Genomic DNA, 23,089 nt, shown 5'->3' with positions numbered 1-23,089 from the left:
GTTTACTCCTCCCATCTATGTTCTAAGCTGAGGCCAAGCAGTTGGTTTATTATAACTTAACCAATGAAATCAACAGATTGATATATGACACTCCCACATCACCTGGTTTTTGTTATTGTTGTTTTGGTTTTTTACATGGGTTCCGGCATCAAACTCAGATCCTCATGCTTGCATGGCATGCACTTTCGTCTCCCCAGCCCTATTTTAGCTTTTTGAGAAACCTCTACTGATTTCCATAGTGTCTGTACAGTTTACATTCCCGATAGTTCCCCATCTACTCACCGCTCTGTCTGCCTGTCTGTCTTTCTTTCCTTTTCCCCCTATATTGTACTGGGGTACAATGTAATCTCAAAGTAGTTTCAATTTATGTTTCCCTGATTGCTAAGGATTCCAAATACTTTGCCCAGTTATTTATTGAACATTCTTTTGAGAGCTTTTGAAAATTGGCTTCATTATTAGCACATTTATTGATGACTTTTTTCTTCGGTATGTAATTTTCACAGTTCTTTGTGTATTCTAGCTATTAAAATTCCCTGAATGATGTGTAGTTGGAGAAGAATTTTTTTCCATTCTGTAGATTATCTGTTCATTCTGGTGACTGTTTCTTTTGCTATGAAGAAGTCTTTTAATTTCATGTAATCTTGTTTGTCAATTCTTAGAATTATATTCTATGCTATTGGAGTCATTGTTGATATCCTGAAGTGTTTTACCTATGTTTGCTTCTAGTGATTTTATACTTCTATGTTTATGTTAAGGTCTTTGATCCATTTTGAATTGATTTTTTTTTTTTTTTGTACAGAGTGAGAGATAGGGATCTAATTTTATTCTCCTGCATGCTTGGAGAGGTTTTCCTGGCACCATTGTTACCAAGGTTATCCTTCCCCAAGTTTATACTTTTTGACACCTTTGTCAAAATCAGGCAGCTGTAGCTCTGTGGGTTTGTTTCTGGGTCTTCTGTTCCTTTGGTTTATGTAGTGATATTTCTTTTGTATTTTAATAAATAAAGCTTGCCTGAAGACCAGACTGCAGAACAGCCACACCAGTCAGCCATACAGGCCAGGCAGTGGTGGTATACACCTTTAATCCCAGCAGCCACACTAGTTAGCCATAGAGACTGAGCGGTGGTGGTGCATGCCTTTAATCTCAGCGCTAGAGAGGAATATAAGGTTGGATGAGACAGGAACTCGCTCTTCAGTCTGAAGATTTCATAGAGGAAAGATCTCTTTAGTGGCTGCTTCTCTGATCTTCAGCTGGAACCCCAGTGTCTGTCTCTGGGTATTCATGCTACAGGTTTACATGTCTGTTTTTGTACCAGTACCATTCTGTTTTGCTACTAAGGCTTTGTAATAGAACTTGAGGCCAGATTTTGTTATCTCCAGCATTGTTCTTTCTGTCTAAGAATGTTTCAGCAGTCAGGGTCATTAGTGTTTTCATATAAACCTTAGGATTTTTACTTCTAGTTCTGTGTAGAATGATATTGGGATTTTAATGGGGAATGTGTTGTATATGTAGATAGCATTAGGGAATATTTGCATTTTACAATATTAGTTCTGCCAGTTTATGAGCAAGTAGGGTCTTCACCTTCTGATGTCTTCTTTGGTTTTTCATGATTATAGGTTAGGTTGTAAATGTCTGTCATCTTCTTGCTTGGGTTTATTCCTGGATTATTTCTGAAGGTATTATAAAAGAGATTTTTCCAATTTTTAAACCAAATTGATATGTTATATAGAAAACTACTAAATATTGTATATTTATTTTGTATCCTGCTTCTTGGCTGAAAACATTTATCAGTTATAAATATTGGTGGAGTCTTCTGAGTCTTTTAAATTTAGATCCATGTTCTATGTGAACAGGGATAATCTGACTCTTTCCTTTCCTATTTGTGTCCCTTTGGTTTCTTTTTCCTGATATATTGCATATGACGTTGAGTAGTAGATTGAAGTTGACACCTGTATCTTTCCAGATATCAGAGGAAATGTTCCCAGTTTTCCTGCATTTACTATAGTGTCTGTAGTCTTGTATGTGGTATTTATTATGTTGAGATATGTTCCTTCTATTTCTAGTATCTTGTTGGCTTTTGTCTTTGAAGGGGTTTGAACTTTGTCAAAGGCCTTTCTGCATTGATTGGGTTTGTGTGTGATTTCTGTCTTTAGGTTTATTTATATGCTGTTACACTTGTTGGTTTCCATGTGTTAAACCAACTTTGCATCCCTGTAATGACATGAACTTAGTCATGGTCTTTCTAATATACTTTTAAATCTGATTAGCAGGAAATCTTTTAGAGTATTTATGCTTATATTCATCAGGGATATAAATCTATAGTTTTCTTTTTTGTTGTTGTCTTTATCCAGTTTTGTTAGTAGGGTGATATTGGCTTCATAAAGAAGTGTTCTTTTCCTTACTGTTTTATGAAACAGTTTGAGGAGCATTGATGTTAGCTGTTGTGTAAAAGTTTGCTGGAATTGGACATTGGATCCATTTAGTTCTGAGCTTTTGTTTATTGAGAAACTTATTACTATTCCTTTAATCTCAGTGGTTATTATGGGCCAGCATACACACACACACACATGCACACACGCACACGCGCAAAGTCTCTTAGCAGGATTAAGTTCCCATCATTTTGCTGGGAAATGAGGGGTGAGAGGTATGTGTGGTATGTGGTGTGTGTGTGTGTGTGTGTCCTTTTGATGTAGTTTTGGTAGGTTGTATGTGTCTAAGAATTTATTTGTGCTTTACAGATATTTCACTAATTTTATGTTAAAGATTTTGATGTATTCATTTTTTCCATTTATTTGGACTTCACTAGAGTCTATAGTAACTGTTTTTAATCTCTAATTTGAATTAATTTGAGTTTTCTCTCCCCTTGTATTGGTTGGAGGGGCGGAAGGACCTCCCGCAACACCCTTGTCCAGTTTCAATTTGTCCAGTTGTCAATCTGGTTTGTTTTCAGAGAGCCAATTCTTTGCCTGATTTTATGTATATTTCTTTCATTTATTTATTTAATTAATTTCTGTCTTGATCTTCATTATTTCTGACATTTGTTTTCAAGTTCTCTCTCTCCCTCTCTCCTTCTCTCTCTTTGTGTGTATTAAATGTTGAGTTGTATCGCTAGGTTATTTGAACTTTTATTGATTTATTTTTATTTTCTGTGTATTTTTGTTATTTAATGTAAGTACTCATATATCTAAAGTTCCCCTTTAGAACTACCTTCACTGTGGTCCAAACCTTTTGATCAATTGTACATCCATTTTCATTTGCTTCTAGAAACTTAAATTTCCTTCCTGCCTTCTTTAATGACTCACTGGTCTTTAGTCTCCATGTATTTGTAGTTTCTTGGTTTTTTTTTATTTTATTTTTTTTTTACTTTTTTTTTGCTATTGATTTCTAGTTTTATTGAACTGTAGTCTGATGAGATAAAAGAGATTTTTGGTTCTTTTTGTTTGCTCTGCATGTCCATATTGGTGAATTGAGGTCATTATTATTAAGAGGGGTTTATGAGTTCCTGTAATGTTGTTCTTTTGTTTGGAGTATAGCAGTTATTGTTATTATTATTATTATCTTACTTTCTTGTCTATTATTACCAGGGGTTTGCTTGTTTACTGCATTGGACATAATGGATTCCTCCCTAACTCTCCTTTGTTTGATTACCATTTTTCCTCTCAGGAAATTTATTCTTTCTGGTGCTCTTGGGAATAAGGCTGACTTTCTTCTTCCTCTGTGCACACTGTTCCTTTGAGTATTTTCTGCAGTGCTGGCCTAGTGGTCATGGCCTGCCTTAGTGTATGCTTTCTTAAAATGTTTTTATTTCCCTACCAATTTTGAGGTAACTGCCCGGATATAGTTTAGTGAACAGATATTTACCTTAAGTGTTGTAAATGTATTCCATGTTTTCTGGCCTTTAGGTTTGCTGATAAAAGAGATGATGGTAATTCTGATGTCCTTGCCTTTTTTACATGTATTAGCCCTTTTCTCTTATTGGTTTTACTGTTGTTTCTTTGTGGTTTTGACAACTTCAGTATAATATGTCATCGACAAGTTCTCTCTCTGATCATTTCTTTTTGGGTTCTAAATGCCTCTTGTCTTTTTTTCCCTTCTAGCTTTAGGGAATATTCTGCTATGTGGTTTCATGCACAGAGTGAGGCAGTGGCATTTCAACTTGTGGGCAGTTTACAAATCTGTGATTTATGCTGTTATGGTGTTTGTATTGGACATGTGTCTTATGTCCTCCAGACTAACCTTCACCTTGGTTTTCCCTCTTTGCACAACACTGCCCTCTCCTGGTCACTCTTAGCAAACCTTACAGTCTGTGGACTTTTAGTCTTTCATCATTGGGCTTTTCCAGAGAGATGGTTAATGTTTTAGCTTGGATATCCCCAAAGTGCACTAAGAGTGTAGAACACTACAGTACTGAGCAAGTAGAGGCAGAGGAGCTATCATTGTACCAGTGTACTTTGAGGAGTTCCTGAGTATTAATGACCTCGCTGGAAGGGATGCACCTGTGGCTCTCTTGTATACCCTGACTTAGTTTCTTCAACAGTGTCCAGTAGGTACATGGTTCTAGAGGTAGGTATACCCCTGGCCTCAGGATGAATGCTGTCTTAGTACAGGCTATTTCCAGGTATTGAGGTCTGCTTCTAGCCACCATGTGTAGCCTGTCTTTACTTAAGTATTCACTTACCTGTCCGAGTTGAGCTTCCTGCTGCTTTCTCATTGCCTGGCAGTCTTGTTTTCTGCCACAGCCTCCCTGGTCCTTACCTTTATTCAGAAGCAAAATTGAGAAATTTCTGACCTGGGCTGTTCTCTGTTATGAGGCCTGCAGGGTAGCTCAGTTTTTAAACAATAATATTTCTGAAGATGATGGACTGTGCTGCCCTTTGTTCATATGGAACCAGAAATTCCTCTTCACTGCTGAGCCATCCCTTGGTCTTGAGAGGGCAGGACGGGCTGTCTCTGACCTGGCTCACCTTGTGGAAGTGGTTTGTGCTTTGCTTCACTTGCAAGCAGCAGGGCTGAAGCTGTTGTCACTTCTTACCTACACACGTCCTGTCCCGTCTGCCGGTGACGGCTGGGCGTCCTCCACTTACATTGTTATTTCTGAAGTTCTCCTTTCCCTGTTCTTCTTTGGAACAGAATCACACTCACATGGAGTTAGCTTTGGAAATCTTTAAGTGCAAGTTCAGAGGCTAGTTTCAGTTTGTGTAATTCCTAGCATAATGTTAATTTCCTGTTAAAGAGGTTGGTTCTCTCTCGGTTGCCCTACATTGTTTTTAGTAAGGATTTGAGTTGTTACTGTGCAGCCCTTGATTTTCCCCTGACTTTCCCTTTCATGTTTGCTGTCTAGCTTGTTTTAAAATGTGTAAAAAGGTGCTCTAATTCCTTTTTTACTGACTCTTGATTTCCTTCTGAAATTCAAATTAATTGCATTTAAGAGCTGTTCTACAAGCCACATATTTCTTTTTGTTTAATAATTTGTTTCCTATCTGTCTTCATATATTATTTTTCCTTCTATGTAGTTTCTGAATTTCTTAGGCTCTCAAAAACGTATATTTATTTTCTAATTGAAATACTAATAGGAAATATTTTAGATGCTTTTGACTATTTAATCTAGGACTAAAAGACTCCAAATGTGACATAGTGCATGGAGTTCCACAGCCGTTATTAAAGCAACAATTTAGTTTTTTCCCCCACTTTTGATTTTTATATATTTATTTTTTATTGTAAATAGATTTTTTTCACACAATGTATTATGATTGCATGGTATCCTCTCCCCCTGCTCTTCCCAGTTCCTCTCCATCTTCCCTCCCATCTGGATCCATAGCCATTCTGTCTCTCTTTAGAAAACAAACAGGCATTTAAGGAATGATAATAAAATACAATCCAATAAGATAAAACAAAAACAAACAAATTGGAATAGGACAAAACAACCAAACAAGAAAAAGGAAGAGTCAAAGGAAAAACACCCACAAGAAATGCATATAGTTGAGACACATACATTTGTGCTCACAGTAATCCCATAAAAACACAATACTGAAAGGCATAATACATACACAAAGGACTTGTAATATTTAAAAAATGCCCTGACTTAACCTTGTGAGACAAAGAACCTCCAGAGATATCATTGAGGTTGTTTTCTGTTGGCCATCTACTGCTGAGCACGGTGCCTGCCCTCAGTAGTGGTTTGTTTCCCCAGTGAGACGCCCTTGGAGAAAACCAAGTTTCCATTTACAAGGCCTATCAATTGGAGATGGAGTCTGGGTTAGAGGTGGGGATGTGTGTCTGTTTTCAGCTCTAAGACCCCATCTGGTACAGACCCATGCGGGGCCTGGGCATGCTGCCACATTCTCTGTGAATTCATACGTATGCTGCCTGTTTAGTCTAGAAGGCCTTGATTTCCTTGGTGTCCTCCATTCCCTCTGGCTCTTACACTGTATCCGCCCCCTCTTCCAAAGAGTTCCTTAAGTCCCAATGAAAGGGATTTGATGGACACTGAGTGTTCCAAAGGCTTTCACCCTCTGCATATTGTCTGTTTGTGGGGCTCTGTGTTTGTTCATATCTGCTGTAGGAAAAAGGTGCTCTGATGATATTTAAGCAAGGCATGGATCTATGAGTATAGCAGAATGCCATTAGGAATCATTTCATTGCTGTGTTCTTTTAACAGAGCAGTAGTATTTGATTTTCCCCTACGTCCCTGGCCTATGTAGTCTCAGGTTCTTGGTCACCCAGATGGCATTAGGTATGGGTTCTAGCTCATGCAATGGGCCTTTGCTCAAATTAAATATTGGCTGATTCCTTCCACAGGCTTTGTGCCACTATTGGACCAGTGTATCTTGCAGGCAGGTAATCATTGTAGATCAAAGTGTCTGTAGCTGGGTTGTTGGTATTTACCTTTCTGCTTTGGTAGTGTTCAGAGTACCTTCCAGTACCATGTAAACTAATTCACAGGGGCATAAGCGCTAGGTAAGCACCAGCTTGACTTCTCCATGTACAATGACTCGTTTAGGTGCCATCTTCAGCAATATGACCTTACTTTCAGTTTGTGGAGAGCCACCTGGACAGTAGCTTGAGTTGTTTAGGGGTTCCCATGTCCATCTTTGGCCAATAACTCATTAGATGTAACCCATTTCAGGTACTCAGAACTTATTTGGTGACAAGAAATATCCAGTTAGGGTCTGTCTCCCCTGTTACTTGGTGATTTCATTTAGATTACCTTCTTATATGTATATATATTCAGGAAGCTTCCTCTGTACTAGATTTCCGCATGACCTCTCAAATGGCCCCTAGTCTTAGCTGTCCCTCCTCGTATTCCCTCCCTCTTTCCTTTCTTCTCTTCCTCTCCCTGTTTAATCCTCCCTTTCAGTGCCCCCGCCCCATTTATCCATAACTATTCTATTTGCCCTTCTTAGGGAGACTCTTTCCTTTCCCTTAGTCTCTTATGTGTTACCTAAGCTCTGAGGGTATATATAGGCTTTAGCATGCTTATCTTTGACTTAAATGCTAACATCCATGTATAAGCAAATATATACACTTTGGTCTTTCTAGGTCTGAGTTACCTCACTCAGGATTTTTTTTTCTAGTTCCATTTACCTGTGAATATAGATTGTATTTAATTTCTGGCTATTGTAGACAGGACATCATTGAACATGGTTAAGTAAGTGTCTTTGTAGTAGAATGAAGTACCCTTTGGTATATATCTAAAGAGTGGTATAGCTGGGTCTTGAGGTAGATGTATCCCCATCTTTCTGAGGGACCACACCAATTTCCAAGTACAAATTTGCACTCCCACCAGCAATGGATGATTGTTCCCTTTTACTCCACATCCTTGCCAGCATGAGCTGTCATTTGTTTTTATTGATCTTTACCATTCTGTTAGGTGTAAGATGAAGAAATCTCAAAGTTGTTGTGATTTGCATTTCCCTGATGACAAAGGATGTTAATTTAAGTGCTTGATAAGTCATTTGAATTTTCTCTGTTGAGAATTCTCTGTTTAAATCTATATCCCATTTTTTAATTGGATTGTTTCTTGGTGTCCAGAATTTTAAGTTCTTTATATTAGTCCTCTATTGAATGTGTAGATTTTTGTAAAAATCTTTTCCCATTCTGTAGACTGTTGCTTTGTCTGAATGATTGTGTCCTTGCCCTATAGAAGCTTTTCAGCTTCATGTGATCCCATTTTTTTATTGTTGGTTTTAGTGCCTGTGCCTTTGGTGTTCACAAAGTCTTTGCCTGTGCCAGTGAGTTCAAGATTATTCCCCACTTTCTTTTCTATCATATTCAATGTACCTGTCCTTTTGTTGAGGTCATTGATCCACTTGAAGTTGAGTTTTGTGCAGGATGATAAGTATGGATCTATTTGCATTGCAGCCATCTGGTTTGACCAGCACCATTTGTTGAAGATGTTGTCTGTTTTCCATTTTATATTTCTGGCTTGCTTATTAAAAAAACAAAATCAGATTTCCATATGTGTTTGGACTTATTTCTATGTCTTTAATTTTATTCTTTTGATCCAGCATATCAAACCAACAATTTAATATGTTAGACACACCTCATTACAATAACAACAAGGTACTGCTTAACTTTTTTCTGGAAGTATTAACAAGTAAAAGATAGGAATGAGGAATAAAAATAATAGACTATAGACAAGATTATAGTTAATTATATCATATGACTAATACATATATGACTGCTTAATTTAAAGATAATTTGAAAATGCAATCATTTAAAAGATAGTGGGTAACTAGTTAAAAGATAAGAAACAAGTTTGGATTTGTAGAATAATTGCTCGAAGAATCACACAGTAGGAAGAGCTCAGTCTGCCACAAAGAAGGCATGGTTGTAAGCCTCACAGCAACTTTCAAACCAAAGAACTACGCCATCCAGAGGACATCCCTGCCTGTCACAAGGACATTGAACATGTCTTTAAGAATGAAAATGAAGCTGTTATTAACAACATAATGCTTTATTACCTAGAATCCAACTAAAATTTGCTAGTCATGTATGAAACAGGAGAATGCTACTGTAATCACAAGTGAAATCTGTCAGGAGAAACGGGCAGAGAAATAGAAATAGAGATGACCTCTAAAGTCTTTGGAACAGGCTTTGTAGTGTGCTTAAGTATTTAAAGGAAAATGGCACCAATGGGAAGACTGACCTTTAAAGGGACCAAAGTGGAGCTCCTAGAACTGCATGTATATATGTTCACTTGACAAACTTAACAGTTGTTCGCCACACCTTGAAGATCTGTGAGCCTGGAAGTAAAGTACTAGAAACCACTCAAAGAAAATCATAAAAGGAAAACTGAAGGATGCAGGTATGAGGAAGAAGCCACCTAATGGCCTGTTGGGCAGTATGGGATGGCTTAGCACACATGAAGAACAAGGGAGTGGGTGGTGGGAGCTAGGGAGTGGGAACAGAGGCAGAGACACAGGTTCAAAGAAATAATGTCTAACTAGGGAGCCTGCATGGAACTGACCTTGGCATTCTGCATATATGTTACAGTTGTGTGGCTTCCTCTTTTGAAACTCCTAACAGTGGGAGCAGGGGCTGTCTCTGACTCTTACTGGCTTTTGGAACCCTACTCCCCATACTGGGTTGCCTTGCCCAGCCTTAATACATGGGGATGTGCTTAGTCTTAGTCTTATTGCAACTCTATATGCCATGTTTTGTCGATACTCATTGTGCAAGGTGTGTGTTGTTCCTATCATTTGTTGTTTGTGTTTGGTGCTCTGCTGTTCTACTGTAGCTTTTTCTTTCTGTGACCTTGTAGATTTCTTTTTAATTAAAAATGTTTGCTTCCGTGCTTTTTAAAACGATTTAATAATTAAAATAGTAGTATTTATGTGTAGAGACGTTTTGTCTATGCATCCGTATGTGTACCACGTGTACCTGTTGCCTACAGTGCCCGAAAAAGGCATTGCATAACCTGAAACTGAAGTTACAGACGGTTGTGAGCTGCCACATAGATGCTGGGAACCAAACCTGTATCCTGCTGAGCCATTTCCCAACCCCAGTTTAAAGTTTTTAAATAATATGTTGTGAAATGTTCTTAAAACTATTTTCAAAATAAAGTTATTTCTAAGAAAGTTAAAGAAACATTTATCCACATTTGAAATTGTTAATATCCTCACTGATTCTTATCTAAGCTTGAAAAATATTATATATATAGTTGTTTTAGAGCAAATTCTGCTTAAATATAGTATATTCCTACTTTAAAATTTTTGCATATTATAATGTTTAGCTATTTAATATATGTGAGTGGAAGTTGGAGCTTCATTAAATGTTTATTTCTATTGGCCAGGATTCTGAGTTTAAATTTGTACATTGTGCAAGTTTCATTTATTTAATTTCTTGGATTTTGATGTGATAAATATGAACATCAGTTGTTGGCAAAGCTTTGTTCTTAAAATTGCCATTCACTAAGAAGCTTTGTTCTTTAAATACATAGACTAAAGGTTTTGTTTGGACTTTGAGCAAAACACAAATTGTAGGTGATTCATTATCAGAACAATTCAAAGTAATTATATGACCTTAAATTGATTACTATTTAACCATCAAAAGTTTGCCAGACATTTTTAATGTCTTGTAGCTGATGTTTAGCCTAGTGGAGAGAGAAGTGTTGTTTTTAATTGTTTTGTCTATTAGTATTCACTACACATTTTTGTTACTCGTGTTCTCTGATTATACATGGAAGCATGTTAATGGCTCCCTTTGATCAGCTGAAAAAGAATAACATTTGTAGTAAAAAGTTTGATGGTATTAGTGTGTGGGAATATGTCTTTTGTTTTAAGTTGGGTTAGTCTTCAGTAGTTTTATTTGGAGTGGTTTTTGTTTGTTTGTTTGTTTCTGTTTTTTGATTTTCAAGATAGGTTTCTCTAGTCCTGGCGGTCTTCTAAATCGCTCTGTAGACCAGACTGGCCTTGAACTCGCTGAGATTCACCTGTTTCTGCCTCCAAGTTCTGGGGGTTAAAACCTGGCTGGAGTTTTCTTTTGAGTTAGAATATATATGAGTCAAATTTTATATTTTAGAATGCTATCTATGAAATAAAAGAAAAAACCTTGTTTAGATTTTAATATTTTGAAAAGTGTTTGCATGTACTCCGAATAATGTTTTCCTTTGTTGCTTTTACCTGGTAAGTTTCTCCATAGTGAACTGTGGACTTGACTGGGTTTTGTGTCATAGTTGACAACAGAATAAGTAATTCATTAGTTAGCTGAAAGCCAGCTGATGTCTAAATATCATGCTTTGCTCCTAAAATGTCTACTGTATTCCTTAAATTTTCTTTTGTCTTTCTATCACACTAAAATGAAATTTTTCATGGTCTTACAGCATCTTTGCTTGCCTTCCTTCGGTGATTGCTAGCTCTTCAATTGCATCCTGTAGCATCGACTTTCTAAACTCTAGCCACAGCCAGGCCCTTCGCTTCCCTCCAGGCCATTGCATTTGTTGTTCCCTTACTGGGAATTTTCTTCTTGGAGGTCTATTCATCATAGACTTTCGTGTGGTCAGGATTCATCACTTCAGAAACACTCTATCAGGTTATAATATAAAAAGAGCCTTTCTTCTGGTGTGTTTTCCATCTTTAGTATTCAGTATCCTATTTCTCAACTTGAGTTTCTTCATAGCAGTTTTTCCCATTTCAATGGCCTTATTTATTACAAGAGCAAGTATGCTATATGCCATGTTTATGGATATCTGTCCTGCAGTATAGCAAATTTTTACTGTTTGTAAAAATGAATGTCTGTCTTACATAGTTACTTTGTCCACATTTCCTTTTGATTCTCACTTCTAGCTATAAACGAAAAATCTGATAGTTGTATTTGCCTCTAATAATTTCAATGAAAAAAATAGTTTTGTATAATGAAGGAACTATAAAAGGTAGAGCTATGTGTGTCCTAATGTAGATTTTGGTGTGTTCTTAATTCAGATCATTAAAAGTATAGCATATTAAATTGGCAGCATAGAAAATCAGAGTAATATGCAAATGTATAAGAGAACCATTAATTACATGGAATTCTCTACAGCTATTAAATCCCCACGAGAAAACTGCTCTTTATGAACTGATATGGAAAGACTAATAAAGAACAGTACAAGACTGTAGTGCCCAGTCAGAGCAGTTCGTGCATTTTGCTTATGCTGTGCTAATAAGAGAAAATAACAATGGATTCCTTATGTATTTATAAAAGCTCTGATTGTGTAAGAAGCTAGTGAAAAGTGATTATAGAGCTAGGTGATATAAAGGGAGTGAGGATGGATAAAATATATGGCGGATACTTTCTATGTTTTCTGATTTTTACAACTTGACTGTATTATTGATTCAAAATTTTTAACAAAAATAAAAGTAAAAACTATTATGTTAGATATAGTAATTTCTAAGATCTATTTAAGATTCATGTGTTCATTATAAAAAGTTTTGCTCTTTCCCCAATCCTGTCTCATTTTATTCCCCTCTTACTCAGTGGAGTAGGTCGGAACTGGGGCTGGGCGTCTGCAGGTAGCAGCATTCTGGCTGAATTTGGCACACTGCATATGGAGTTTGTCCACCTCAGCTACCTGACTGGTGACTTGATTTACTACAAAAAGGTTAGTTATCAAAGACTCTTACAAATTTCCCCAAAGATCGTAATACTTTAATAATTTTTTAGAACTTTTGTTTTTATTGCTTTTTTTGTCTTTCATTTTTTTAAAATCCCTTTCTACTTAGAATATATTTAAAAAGTATTTATTCAGAAGTTATATCCACTATTTATATTAAAATATATATTCCCTTTTATACTCATGGTTCTCAACTCCCTGGCCTATATGTTAAGACAAGAAAATAAATTTTAAGTTTGATAATTACAAAGGAAGAGAGAAAATACTGTTTATTCATAGAGTACATGATTATTCTACTGAATCTTTTAAGACAGCCTTGGGGGGATTGTTTTTTGTTTGTTTGTTTGTTTGAAAAGAGGGTTTTTTTTCTCACTTCTTTTTGGTGAAGTAGATCTTTACACAGGGTCTTGCACATGCTGTTTATTGACTCTCCTACTGAGCTATACCTAAGTGTCAGGACGCTGACTATTAAAATCCAAATGGCTACTGTGAATGCAAAACTCAGCTCAGAAGATCTAAGAGGTGTTTATTTTAGAACCAAATATGAACAGCTTTAGCCCGTAGGAACTCAGATTCAGGTTATTGCTGCTTCAACATAGTAACAGTTTTGTGAAATTTTTATAATAACAGAGCACAATAAACATGAGTGAAAACCTCTGTTAAAGTACTTTGAGAACATCAGGCTTATGAGTTACAGCTAAATGGGGAGATATCTTTCTCAGATGCTAATTGATAGCACTCTTAGCCTTTGGGCTGGTGGAAGCCAGGGTCTGTCAGGACATTGCAGGAGGACCTAATAGTAACAAGGATGTTAGGCTACACATAGAGGTAAGGAATGGCTGTTAAGATGGTTTAGTTCTAAACCCAGAACATTCCAGCACTCTAATTAGGATGTTTTAACTAGTTAATCATCCTTATAGAATCTTTTAACATGGGCACGACTATGTTTTTCTTCCTAAGTTCACATTAGAAACAAACATTTAATTCGGGGGGGCTATAAAACATCAGTGTAGATTTAAAATCCTTAGCATCAGTCTGTATCAGCTACAAAGGGTAAGAAAGTGTCATTTTATAAAGATGGTATGTATGATAAGAACAAATTTGTGCACTTACGTTCATGCACTTACGTTCATGGTGCGGATAGGGTGGCAGGTGCGGATAGGTTAGTGCTTTCAGACTAGAGGGAAGTAGTGTGCTAAGGAGCTAGGAAAGGATGCTTGCAGCAGTTCACAGTGCCAGCTTCAGTGAGGGAAGAAGTGACACGTGTCCCTGTGGCAGACAGTGCTAGCCTCCCATCTCAGTTGGCCAGGGAGAAGCAAGGGCTGGAAACCGCACTTAGAGTTGTGTTCAACCTCAATCTTTTATGTCAAAGCTTTCTTGTGAATTTTTGGGTCAGGAAAACAGAGGAGAGTCAGTGTGGTGGTATAGAACTATAATCCTGGCATTCGGAAGATTAAGGCACATTAATCTGTTTATACTAGTGTGGACCACATGCCGAGTTTAAGAGTGCTTCCTCTCCCCCACAAAGGGAGGATGTTGATGAATGATGACGAATAATTCTCATAAAAGGCATAAGTACAGAATTTATAAGAGATTTATTGGAACAAAAGGGGAAGGCCATGAAATGTGACAAACACTAGTCCAAAACAATAAATAAATAAAAATCCTGACCAGATATCACCGTAAGAAAAGCATGGGTTCCCTCATGCCCCAGCCTGTGTAGAATAAGAATAAAAATGAGATAAAATGGTAGAGTAAGATGTGATATCAGTGCCAGAGCCGAAGAAAGCATTTCCACCCAAGAGAAGACCAAAGGGGAAGCAACACAGGAAAGATGGGGCTTGAAATATGGAGGGAGGGACTTAGAAGACAGAGGAACTAAAAACAGTGAGCGTGAAATAGTGCACTGAGAAGTACAGAGTTAATATTATCCATCATTTCAGATGTCAAAAAGCAATTTCTCATCTTTCCTAACATCATTTAGAAGTGTCTAAAAGCACTGTGCGTGATGGGGGACATTGTATATGAAAGCATTCTTGAGCTTCTCAGTGCCATGCCAAAACCAGCTAAAGAGAACATGATGAGAAGCTTTTTGGTAAAACTATTGATGTTCTCAAGTTCAGAAAGCTAAAGTATATATATATACCTGTGAGAAAGAATGTATTCTAAGTCACTTACACCATCCTGGTCATCAGTCATATGTAAGGCAGCATGGCTACGTTACTTACTCAAAATTTGAGTGATCAAAACTTTAGGTATCAATAACTTCAAAAAACTAAGAATATAAGAAGTCGAAAACCTTTCCTGATACACTGGCTGCTCCCCACGCCTGAGAGTGCCTGTCAGATCTGACTGGCCTGCAGACAGTTTGAAGGCAGACATTGGGAAAATCATCAGCTTCCAAGTATAGTTTTTCTTTTTCCTCCCGTAACTTCAGGGAGATCTCTAAGAATTTACAATTGATGTTTCTCATGGTCATGTCTGTATAATAGAGTGAGAATGTAAAACATTTTGTGAGCTTTTTTATTTCATTACATTTATTGTTTGTTTTATGTTCTTTTGGTTTTTTTTTTTTTTTTTGAGACAGGGTTTCTCTGTAGCTTTGGAGCCTGTCCTAGAACTAGCTCTTGTAGTCCAGATTGGCCTTGAACTCACAGAGATCCGCCTGCCTCAGCCTCCTGAGTGCTGGGATTAAAGGTGTATGCCACCACCGCCCAGCCTATTGTTTGGTTTTTAAATACTGTTGTGTCATCTAATAAAACTAATGAATTATTTAAGAGTTACTTTTATTATTGTTTGGTTTTTAAATAATAGTAATAATATGTCCTCTAATAAAACCAATGAATTGTTTAAGAAACAGAAACCTTCCTGTCCACCACACATGTCAAGGTAGAATGTGGGTGTAGGTTCCATGTGATAGAAAAATCACAGAGCAAAGGCTAATAGAAAGTCTTGATGACATCTGCTTCTCTTAATTACATTCTTATTTCATTTTGATTAGGTCATGCACATTCGGAAACTACTCCAGAAAATGGAACGCCCAAATGGTCTTTATCCAAATTATTTAAACCCACGTACAGGGCGCTGGGGTCAGTGTAAGTATTTCTAGCGCAGTTGCTGACTTGTTAAAAAGGTTGTTTGGAAAGTTTTTTCTTGATGTGGTGAAAGGTGCACCATGTGGAATTCAAACCCCCAGTCCAGGCCCAATCCTACCAGTGCTGCTTCTGTCCCTTAGTTTCTGATCTTTTGAAGCTACTTGAGTTTTTATTTGTAAAAAGGAAGCATTGGTAAAGTGTCTCACAAGGATATTTTATGTATTGTAAGTACTTTGCTGAAATCTGTTATGATGGATATTACGTAGTAATTAATCTTACAAGTAAGAACACTATGAGGAGTTCAGAATAGATGTAACTATTTAAATTATTGGAAAAGAGGACAGTTGCCATTGGATAGACTATGCCTATTTGTTCATTTAAGAAAAAGATATCACACATTAGTATTTGTATGAGACTAAAGATAGAAAAAGAATGTGTGTTTGGTCTGATTTGGGGGAGTTCCCAGGCTAGCAGGGTAGGTAGAAACACAAAGTGATTGGACTATATTGTGGCAAATGTGACAAAGAAGTGTACTTGTTATATGAAACTGGCAGAAATGCCTGCTCTGCCTGGTAGAGAAAGGTTTTGCTTGCAGAGGTTAATAGTATCGGGGCTTTAGAATTCATCTTTGAAGGTTTTCAATCTTAAACAGTAAATGTTCATGTGGAAATGTTGAACTTAAAATTTTAGTAATTAAGGTTTTATAAGTGCTATTTTCTTAAAGTAAAGAAACTAAAATAAATACGAATAAAAACTTTGTCCCTAATAAGTCAATGTCTGGGCTAATTTTGAAAATAATAATAGTGTAATGAAGTAGTAAATGAGAGACAAAGATAACGATCATTAATTTTAAGTACTGGAAGCACTGCTAGCTCTCCCAGTGGAAACCATGCGAGTCTGAATACCGGAGCTGGAAGATGTTTGCCATGGGTTGTCTTGCAGGCTCCTTTTCAGGAAATTGCTTATGGACCCTAGTCATGTATTTTCCCTTCTCCGTTCTCTTTACTTTGAAGAAAATAGAAGAACTAATGTTCATACTGAAAGGATATTTCTGAAAAAGCAAAACATTGAGACCTGTGTTTATAAAACAAAATGTAGTTTTCTTAATGCTGTATATGAGTGACTGGACTGGATGCCTACTTAGTAATTTCAGTGAATCAGATTGTAGAATTACAGTACCAGACATGAATTCCTTCCTGTTGAGCAAGCTTCAAGTCCAATTAGACAGCTATCTGGTTATTCCCAAGGTAAAAGTCCCGCCTTCATACCATTGTGGCTCTCTTGTGGGTCCGGTCATTGTGTGGTCCATTGACATTACAGCTGGGTAGAACTGCCAGTTGTTTCTCTACCTGTGCAGCCTTGACTACCACTGTCCAATGCTATGAGAGCCATTCCCCCAGGAAGGAGGCTTCCCCGTTGGTTCCTGCTTGATTCCTTTAAGTCCTTTGAAGAGTGTGGTATCTTCAGTAATTTCTGGAATTTGCATTGGTTTAGGAACCTGACAGTAAAAGGTTCTTTTAGAGAAGCATCTGTGCTTACCACTGTAATACCAACATGCTTTTTCTTTAATAAGTGATAAAGAAAAAACTTGATAATCACTTGAAAAAAACTGAAGTGAACTCTTGTATCATCTATGAAACTGATTTTAAAATGGATTTTAAAAATACAACCAAATTTAAGAGCCTGAACTACAGTGCCCTTAGATGAATATCCGGGCCTATAGATTCCTTAATATGATGCCAGGACTAGATAACCATGGGAAAGTAAGTTAGACTTAAATAGAAATTAAAACTTTTGTGCATTGAAGAACTCTGTCATGATTTAGAGATAACTTACCAAACAAGAGTAACATATATAGTGGGGATATATTTCTATAATATATTAACTCCTACAGCTCAACAAGAAGGCAACATAATTGAAAAATAGACCAAGTGATTTGGATATTTATTTTTCCCAAGCAGATATGCAGATGGGAAAGAAGTAAATGAAAACTGTTTGGTGTCTTTATGGAAATGCAAATTAAAACCACTGTGAGATAACCTGCCATTTCACAGCTTCTATGGTGGCTGTATTCAGAAGTAAGCCTTGGCAAATGTGGAGAAATTAAAGCACTTGTCATTTCTGGTGGGAACAGAAAACCTTGCAGCCAGGGTAAAACCAGGGCAGTTTCCAAAAAGGCAATCCAAATACCCTAATGAGTAGCCACCAAATGCACTGAAAACAGACTCAGGTGCTTATGTCCAAGTGTTCCTAGAAGCCAGGAGCTGCTGCTCTGCTAGAGGTTCAGTTGCCGGAGGCTCTGGCACAAAGGTGATATAGTGGAGCATTTAGGAAGCGAAAAGCTTCCAGGGATGGGTAGTGAGTATAACTACTGTCATTGACTGGAACACTTTCAGTGGTACACGGGCACAAGGTCATTGAGTCCTTGGATCCCTGTCTCCAGGTCGTGTGGAGGAGGTAGCTTTTATGAGGATGGGTTGTTGCAGAGTAAACCCGCCCCTATCTACCAGCTCCCAGAAGGATTGCTCGCTAAGTTGTGGTATAGTCAGATTGCCTTCACCAAAGTTGAATAGATGCTGACACCATGATCTTGAATCTCTAAAATTGTGAACTAAATAAACTTCTTTTCTTTATTAGTCCTAGCTTTACATATTTTTTACAGAAGCAGAAAATGGATGTAATCCAAGTGGCTTAATAGTGAACGAATAAACAAAATATGGTATAGCATACAATGTAATATTATTACTCAGTAATTTTTAAAAAGAATTGATACATGCTACAATATATGTGACCCCATTGAAAACAATATGCTAAATGAATAGAGACAACCACATAACACAAACTCACATATATCATATCAATGTGTGTGTGTGTGTGTGTGTGTGTTTGCACGTATGTCAGTCTCAGATTCGTAGAGATAGAATGTAGGTGGAGGCAAGCAGAAGCTTTAGTGACAGAGAAGCAGAACTAGATTACATCTGTAACCCAGCAGTCCAGGAGCAGAGGCAGGAGGACTTTGAGTTTCAAACTAGCCTGAGCTACAGAATGAGTCTTAGTACAGTCTGGGCTTTATGTGAAACCATGTTTTAAAACAAAGCCAAATTGAAGGTCAAGGAAAAGGAAAGACAAGAGAAGGAACAACTTGCAGATGGTCCAGGCCCTTATTTTCTATTTTTGCGGGGAGTGGGGAGGTGGTGACACAAGGTGGCTCTGAGAATCAGAGCCTTGTCTGCTTCGTAGCTGGAGTAGTTAGAGCGCAAGCGCAAGGGTTGAAGAGTTTCTTTCTTTCTTTTTCTTTTTTCTTTTTGGTTTGCAGTTGGCTGTTACTGGTGGTAACCAGTGAGCAGTCAGTTAAAGGTTAGGCGATCTCTAAGTACTTCTCCTGACTGGCCATTACAGGGAGGGCAGTTGAGAATCTAGAGAAACAGGTTCTTTTACTCCTAATTGCCATATTCCTGTAGTTCCTGGACTTGCCATAGTTCAACCAAAAGAGGTTTTACATGACAGCGCAGTGCAGTGGATGAAGAGAATGGAGAGTAGTTCCTGGTGATGCAGTTTCAGGAAGAGGCAGTGCTCATGTCACCCACTGGCCGCAGCCAACATCACTGACCAGCACAATTCCAGTGGTGCCGGTGGCGCCGTTTGTGTCACGCATAGATCACCACAGTAAAAGCCCTAACAAAAAGAGAACTCATTTGTCACTCTTTTTCTCCACAAAATAAATTGAAATTACTTTACAATATACTCATCGTCAGCAGTTATTAATTGTGAGAATGCTACAGAAAGCACTGTTCACTGGGTGTTTTGGCAGACAGATTTTAAAACCTTAGCAAACTGGCCTCATCTTCCGCTAGCAGCTGCATTCCCTACTAAATTGTCTGATTTGTTCTTTCTTGTGTTTTTGTATGTTTTATATCAGCTCTGGAAAGTATCAAATTCCATAATTATCTTTGAGCAGTATACATCTGTCATATCTATAAATAGGCTGCAAAACAAACATTTAATTGAACTGAAAGTTAACCATTCAGCTTTGGCTAACTGTATTATAATTAGAGTGATGATAATGTCTGATATGCACATAGCAATCAGAGAGTAATTGCTAGTAATTATTCTCAGGATAAGGACTTGGCTACAGATTTAAAAGAATATCGCAAGGAACCTAAATTTATAGGCAAATCATTGGTTCTCTTCCCTTTTTATTTCAGTTCTCTCATTTTTAAAGTACAATGATTAGCCTAGGGCATTTAATGATTTCTAGTGAAACCAATCTAGGAAACCAGTCACTACCAGTTCATTAAGTTTTATATTACTAACTTCAAAATTGTGGAAAGATTAGATGGGTATAACGTTTGCAGTTACAATACAAACCCTGGCTTTCCTGCATAACAGTTTCAATAAGGGGTTGAACTCCTGTGCCTCTGCTGTTTCTCCTGGAGAGTTCTTTAGTCTGAAGCACATGTGGATCACTACATTTGAAAATGCTTCACACTAGTTTGTATTCTAGAATTCTGGTTGGAGCTGCTTCTAGAAAGCGCTTCTGTTAGGAACACCCCCTCACCCCCAGATTGCCAGGCCTGCTGAGGTGGCTGTGTAAGCAACTGGTGTGCTTTATAATTCATCCTCAGTTTCCAGGTATCAGAAGACTCTTGTAGTGCATGCTTCATCAGTTCTGCCACATAGGCAGTCCCAAGTCAGTGCTTCAAGTCAAGAAGCCAGACCATTGAGTGATGTTATACTTTTAGATCTTAGGTAGACCTTGAATCTTCAGCTCCTACACTTTTCTCCCTGGCTGTACCTGGGAGAATTTGAGTGGACCTGTAAGAAGACTGAGACCATTTCTCATGAATTAAGTAATTTGTTACATCAGTAAACCCTGACAGGAGTTCATAGATAGAAAACCACATTTCCTGTTCCATAGAGCTAAGTAAAGACTTGCATCCTCTCCCTTCTGTTTCATTTCCTTTAATACTATTTGTGAGTTCTTAGATTTCCCTCCCTTGGTAATCTTTTCTTATATCTATAACAAATCCACAAATTGGCACGTTGCCAAAGTGCAAAAGCCTTTAAAAAAAAAAAAAAACATTACTTTAAAATAGTTACTGGGGCTGGAGTGATGGCTTAGTGGTTAAGAGCACTGGGTACTCACCCAGAGGGCCTGGGTTCAATTCCCAGCAACCACATGGATGCTCACATCCATTTGTAACTCATGTCCCAGGAGATCCAACACCTTCTGAACTCTGCAGGAACTATACGCATGTGGTTCATAGACATACATGCAGACAAAACACCCATACACATAAAATAAAATTTTAAAAATGGAAAAACAATAACAGACAAAGCCTCTCACTGCCTGCTGTGAGGCGGAGCTTACTCGTTTTCCACTTTACTACTTCTTTACCATTCATAAATCTTTCTGATGACAACACTAGCTCTGAAGTGTACTCCTTTGTAACTCTGTACTATGATACATTACCATTCCACAGTGTTATTTTTCACCAAAATATTTTTTTCTTGAATTTGTCTTCAGCACATTTCTTTGACTGCCTGAGTTCAGTTCTTAGAACTCACTGTGAAAGGGGAGAACCAGCTCCTGGAGCTTGTCCTCAGTCATATGTTCATACCGTAACCTCACACCCACACTGACAATGGTAGTCAGAACTGAAATTGAAAGAAAGGTACCTTCTGTTTTGAACTGTTGAGTACACTACCCAGATATATGATGTCTTAGAAAAATTTGGAATTTCATCACAATGGTCATAGTTGCTGGGAAAACTGTGAGATCCTCAGCATCTGTTTATTTTCTTGAAAAACTTGCTTTCTAGGCCATTCTTTTGCTTTTCTTTTAGTCTCACTTAGCTGTACTCAGTCTTTATGAATTTGCTCTTTATCCCTGACTTTCTTTGCCTTCTTCATAGTGCTGTGGTATGAAATACCGTCTGCATTCTGACTGTTGGGCGACACTATTTCTGAGGAGATAAATACTATCTTACCCTAGGTAGGGGACCAAGGACAGACTAAAATAAGGATACCACTGAAGTTGAACTTGGAGAATCAGTGAATTTTATTGTGATTACCTAGAGAAAAATGGGTGAGGGACAGAAATGACTCAAAGACAGCTGCATCACCAAAAGCCTACCGCAGCATGGTAAGAACTCATGGGAACTTCAAGGGTATTTTACAACTTGCAGGTAACCCAAAAGCTTGGAGACTTTTTCATTGAGGCAACACAGGTGGTCTGTGCCTCTTCCAAGCATCTCTGCTTCCTCCAGGCAGCTCTGCTTTAGAGTAGTATATTATTTGCATTTTGATAAATAAAGCTTGCCTGAAGATCAGAATGCGAAACAGCCACAGTAACCAGGTATACAGGCCAGGCAGTGGTGACACAGCTTTAATCCCACCACCCACACTAGTTAGGCATAGAGGCCAGGCAGTGGTGGTGCCTGCCTTTAATCCCAACACTAGAGAAGAATATAAGCCAGGAGGAGACAACTCTCAGTATCAGTCTGAGGCTTCGTGGAGGCAGGATCATCAGTTTCCATCTGAGGTATAAGTAAAAGCTAGTGGCTGGTCACTTTGCTTTTCTGGTCTTCAGGTTGAACCCCAGTATCTGTCTCTGGGTTTTTATTATTGGTGCTACACTGCTTGCCTGCTTCTTCTAGGGAGCTTCGCCTGTCTCTGTTTCTTCTAGGTGGCCCAGCCTGAACCTCTTCTAAGAAATTCAGCTTGTCTGAGAGTGTCTCTCAGCAGTTCTTCCTGCTTATACATGCTTGGAGAATGAGAGTGCTAATAAATCTGGTCAGTTTTAGGGACTTCCTGAATTCTGTAAGTTGTTTACTTCCTGAGCTTATTAAGGAGCTTTTCTGTAGGCTGGAATGTTTCACCTCCTTTTAGAATATCCTTTGTTTTAACTCCTCCCAAAATAAGACGGTTTTGTTTGTGAGAAAATTGCCATATAACACTGACAAATCTCAGATTTAGAGTGCCAGTCTTCTGTTATCCTTGACCTCCAGTTGTTATTGAAATATCCAATAACCACTTCAAGTGTACGTGAATATCATAACCCAGTTCTTTATAGTTCTTGATGTCACCAGGTGTTTCTTTAGTTCTTCGTTTTCAGTTAATGACTTTTCTATTCTTGTTTATACCATAAATCTTAGTGCTATTTTTTATTTCATTGCCTTACACCCAACCTCCAGTTCTTCAGCAAATTATTTTCTGTTTACTATTGAAATGTACCTGGAATCTAGGTACTGTTTACCCTGAGCTGAGTTACTCCCCCTTTTTTTTTCTCTTTTTTTTTATTTGTTAAAGATTTCTGTCTCTTCCCCACCGCCGCCTCCCCTTTCCCTCCCCCTCCCCCAATCAAATCCCCCTCCCTCAACAGCCCAAAGAGCAATCAGGGTTC

The 23,089-nt window shown here is 37.8% G+C and overlaps 1 protein-coding gene across 1 annotated transcript in view; it reads left to right on the top strand.

Moving 5' to 3' along the window:
- The window catches only part of Man1a2 (mannosidase alpha class 1A member 2), a 122,300-nt gene that overhangs the window by 56,272 nt on the left and 42,939 nt on the right, over nucleotides 1-23,089 (top strand). Inside the window, exons 7-8 of the mRNA XM_050157474.1 lie at nucleotides 12,454-12,577; nucleotides 15,591-15,684. Coding sequence (XP_050013431.1) covers nucleotides 12,454-12,577; nucleotides 15,591-15,684 — 218 coding nt within the window. The remainder of the gene's footprint in view (nucleotides 1-12,453; nucleotides 12,578-15,590; nucleotides 15,685-23,089) is intronic.

Source organism: Alexandromys fortis, unplaced genomic scaffold (genome assembly GCF_014885135.2).
Source record: "Alexandromys fortis isolate MF-2015 unplaced genomic scaffold, M_Fortis_MF-2015_v1.1 scaffold_78, whole genome shotgun sequence".
Taxonomy (NCBI): domain Eukaryota; kingdom Metazoa; phylum Chordata; class Mammalia; order Rodentia; family Cricetidae; genus Alexandromys; species Alexandromys fortis.
Note: the sequence above shows the minus strand (reverse complement) of the source record. Positions and strands in the feature narration are given on the sequence as shown.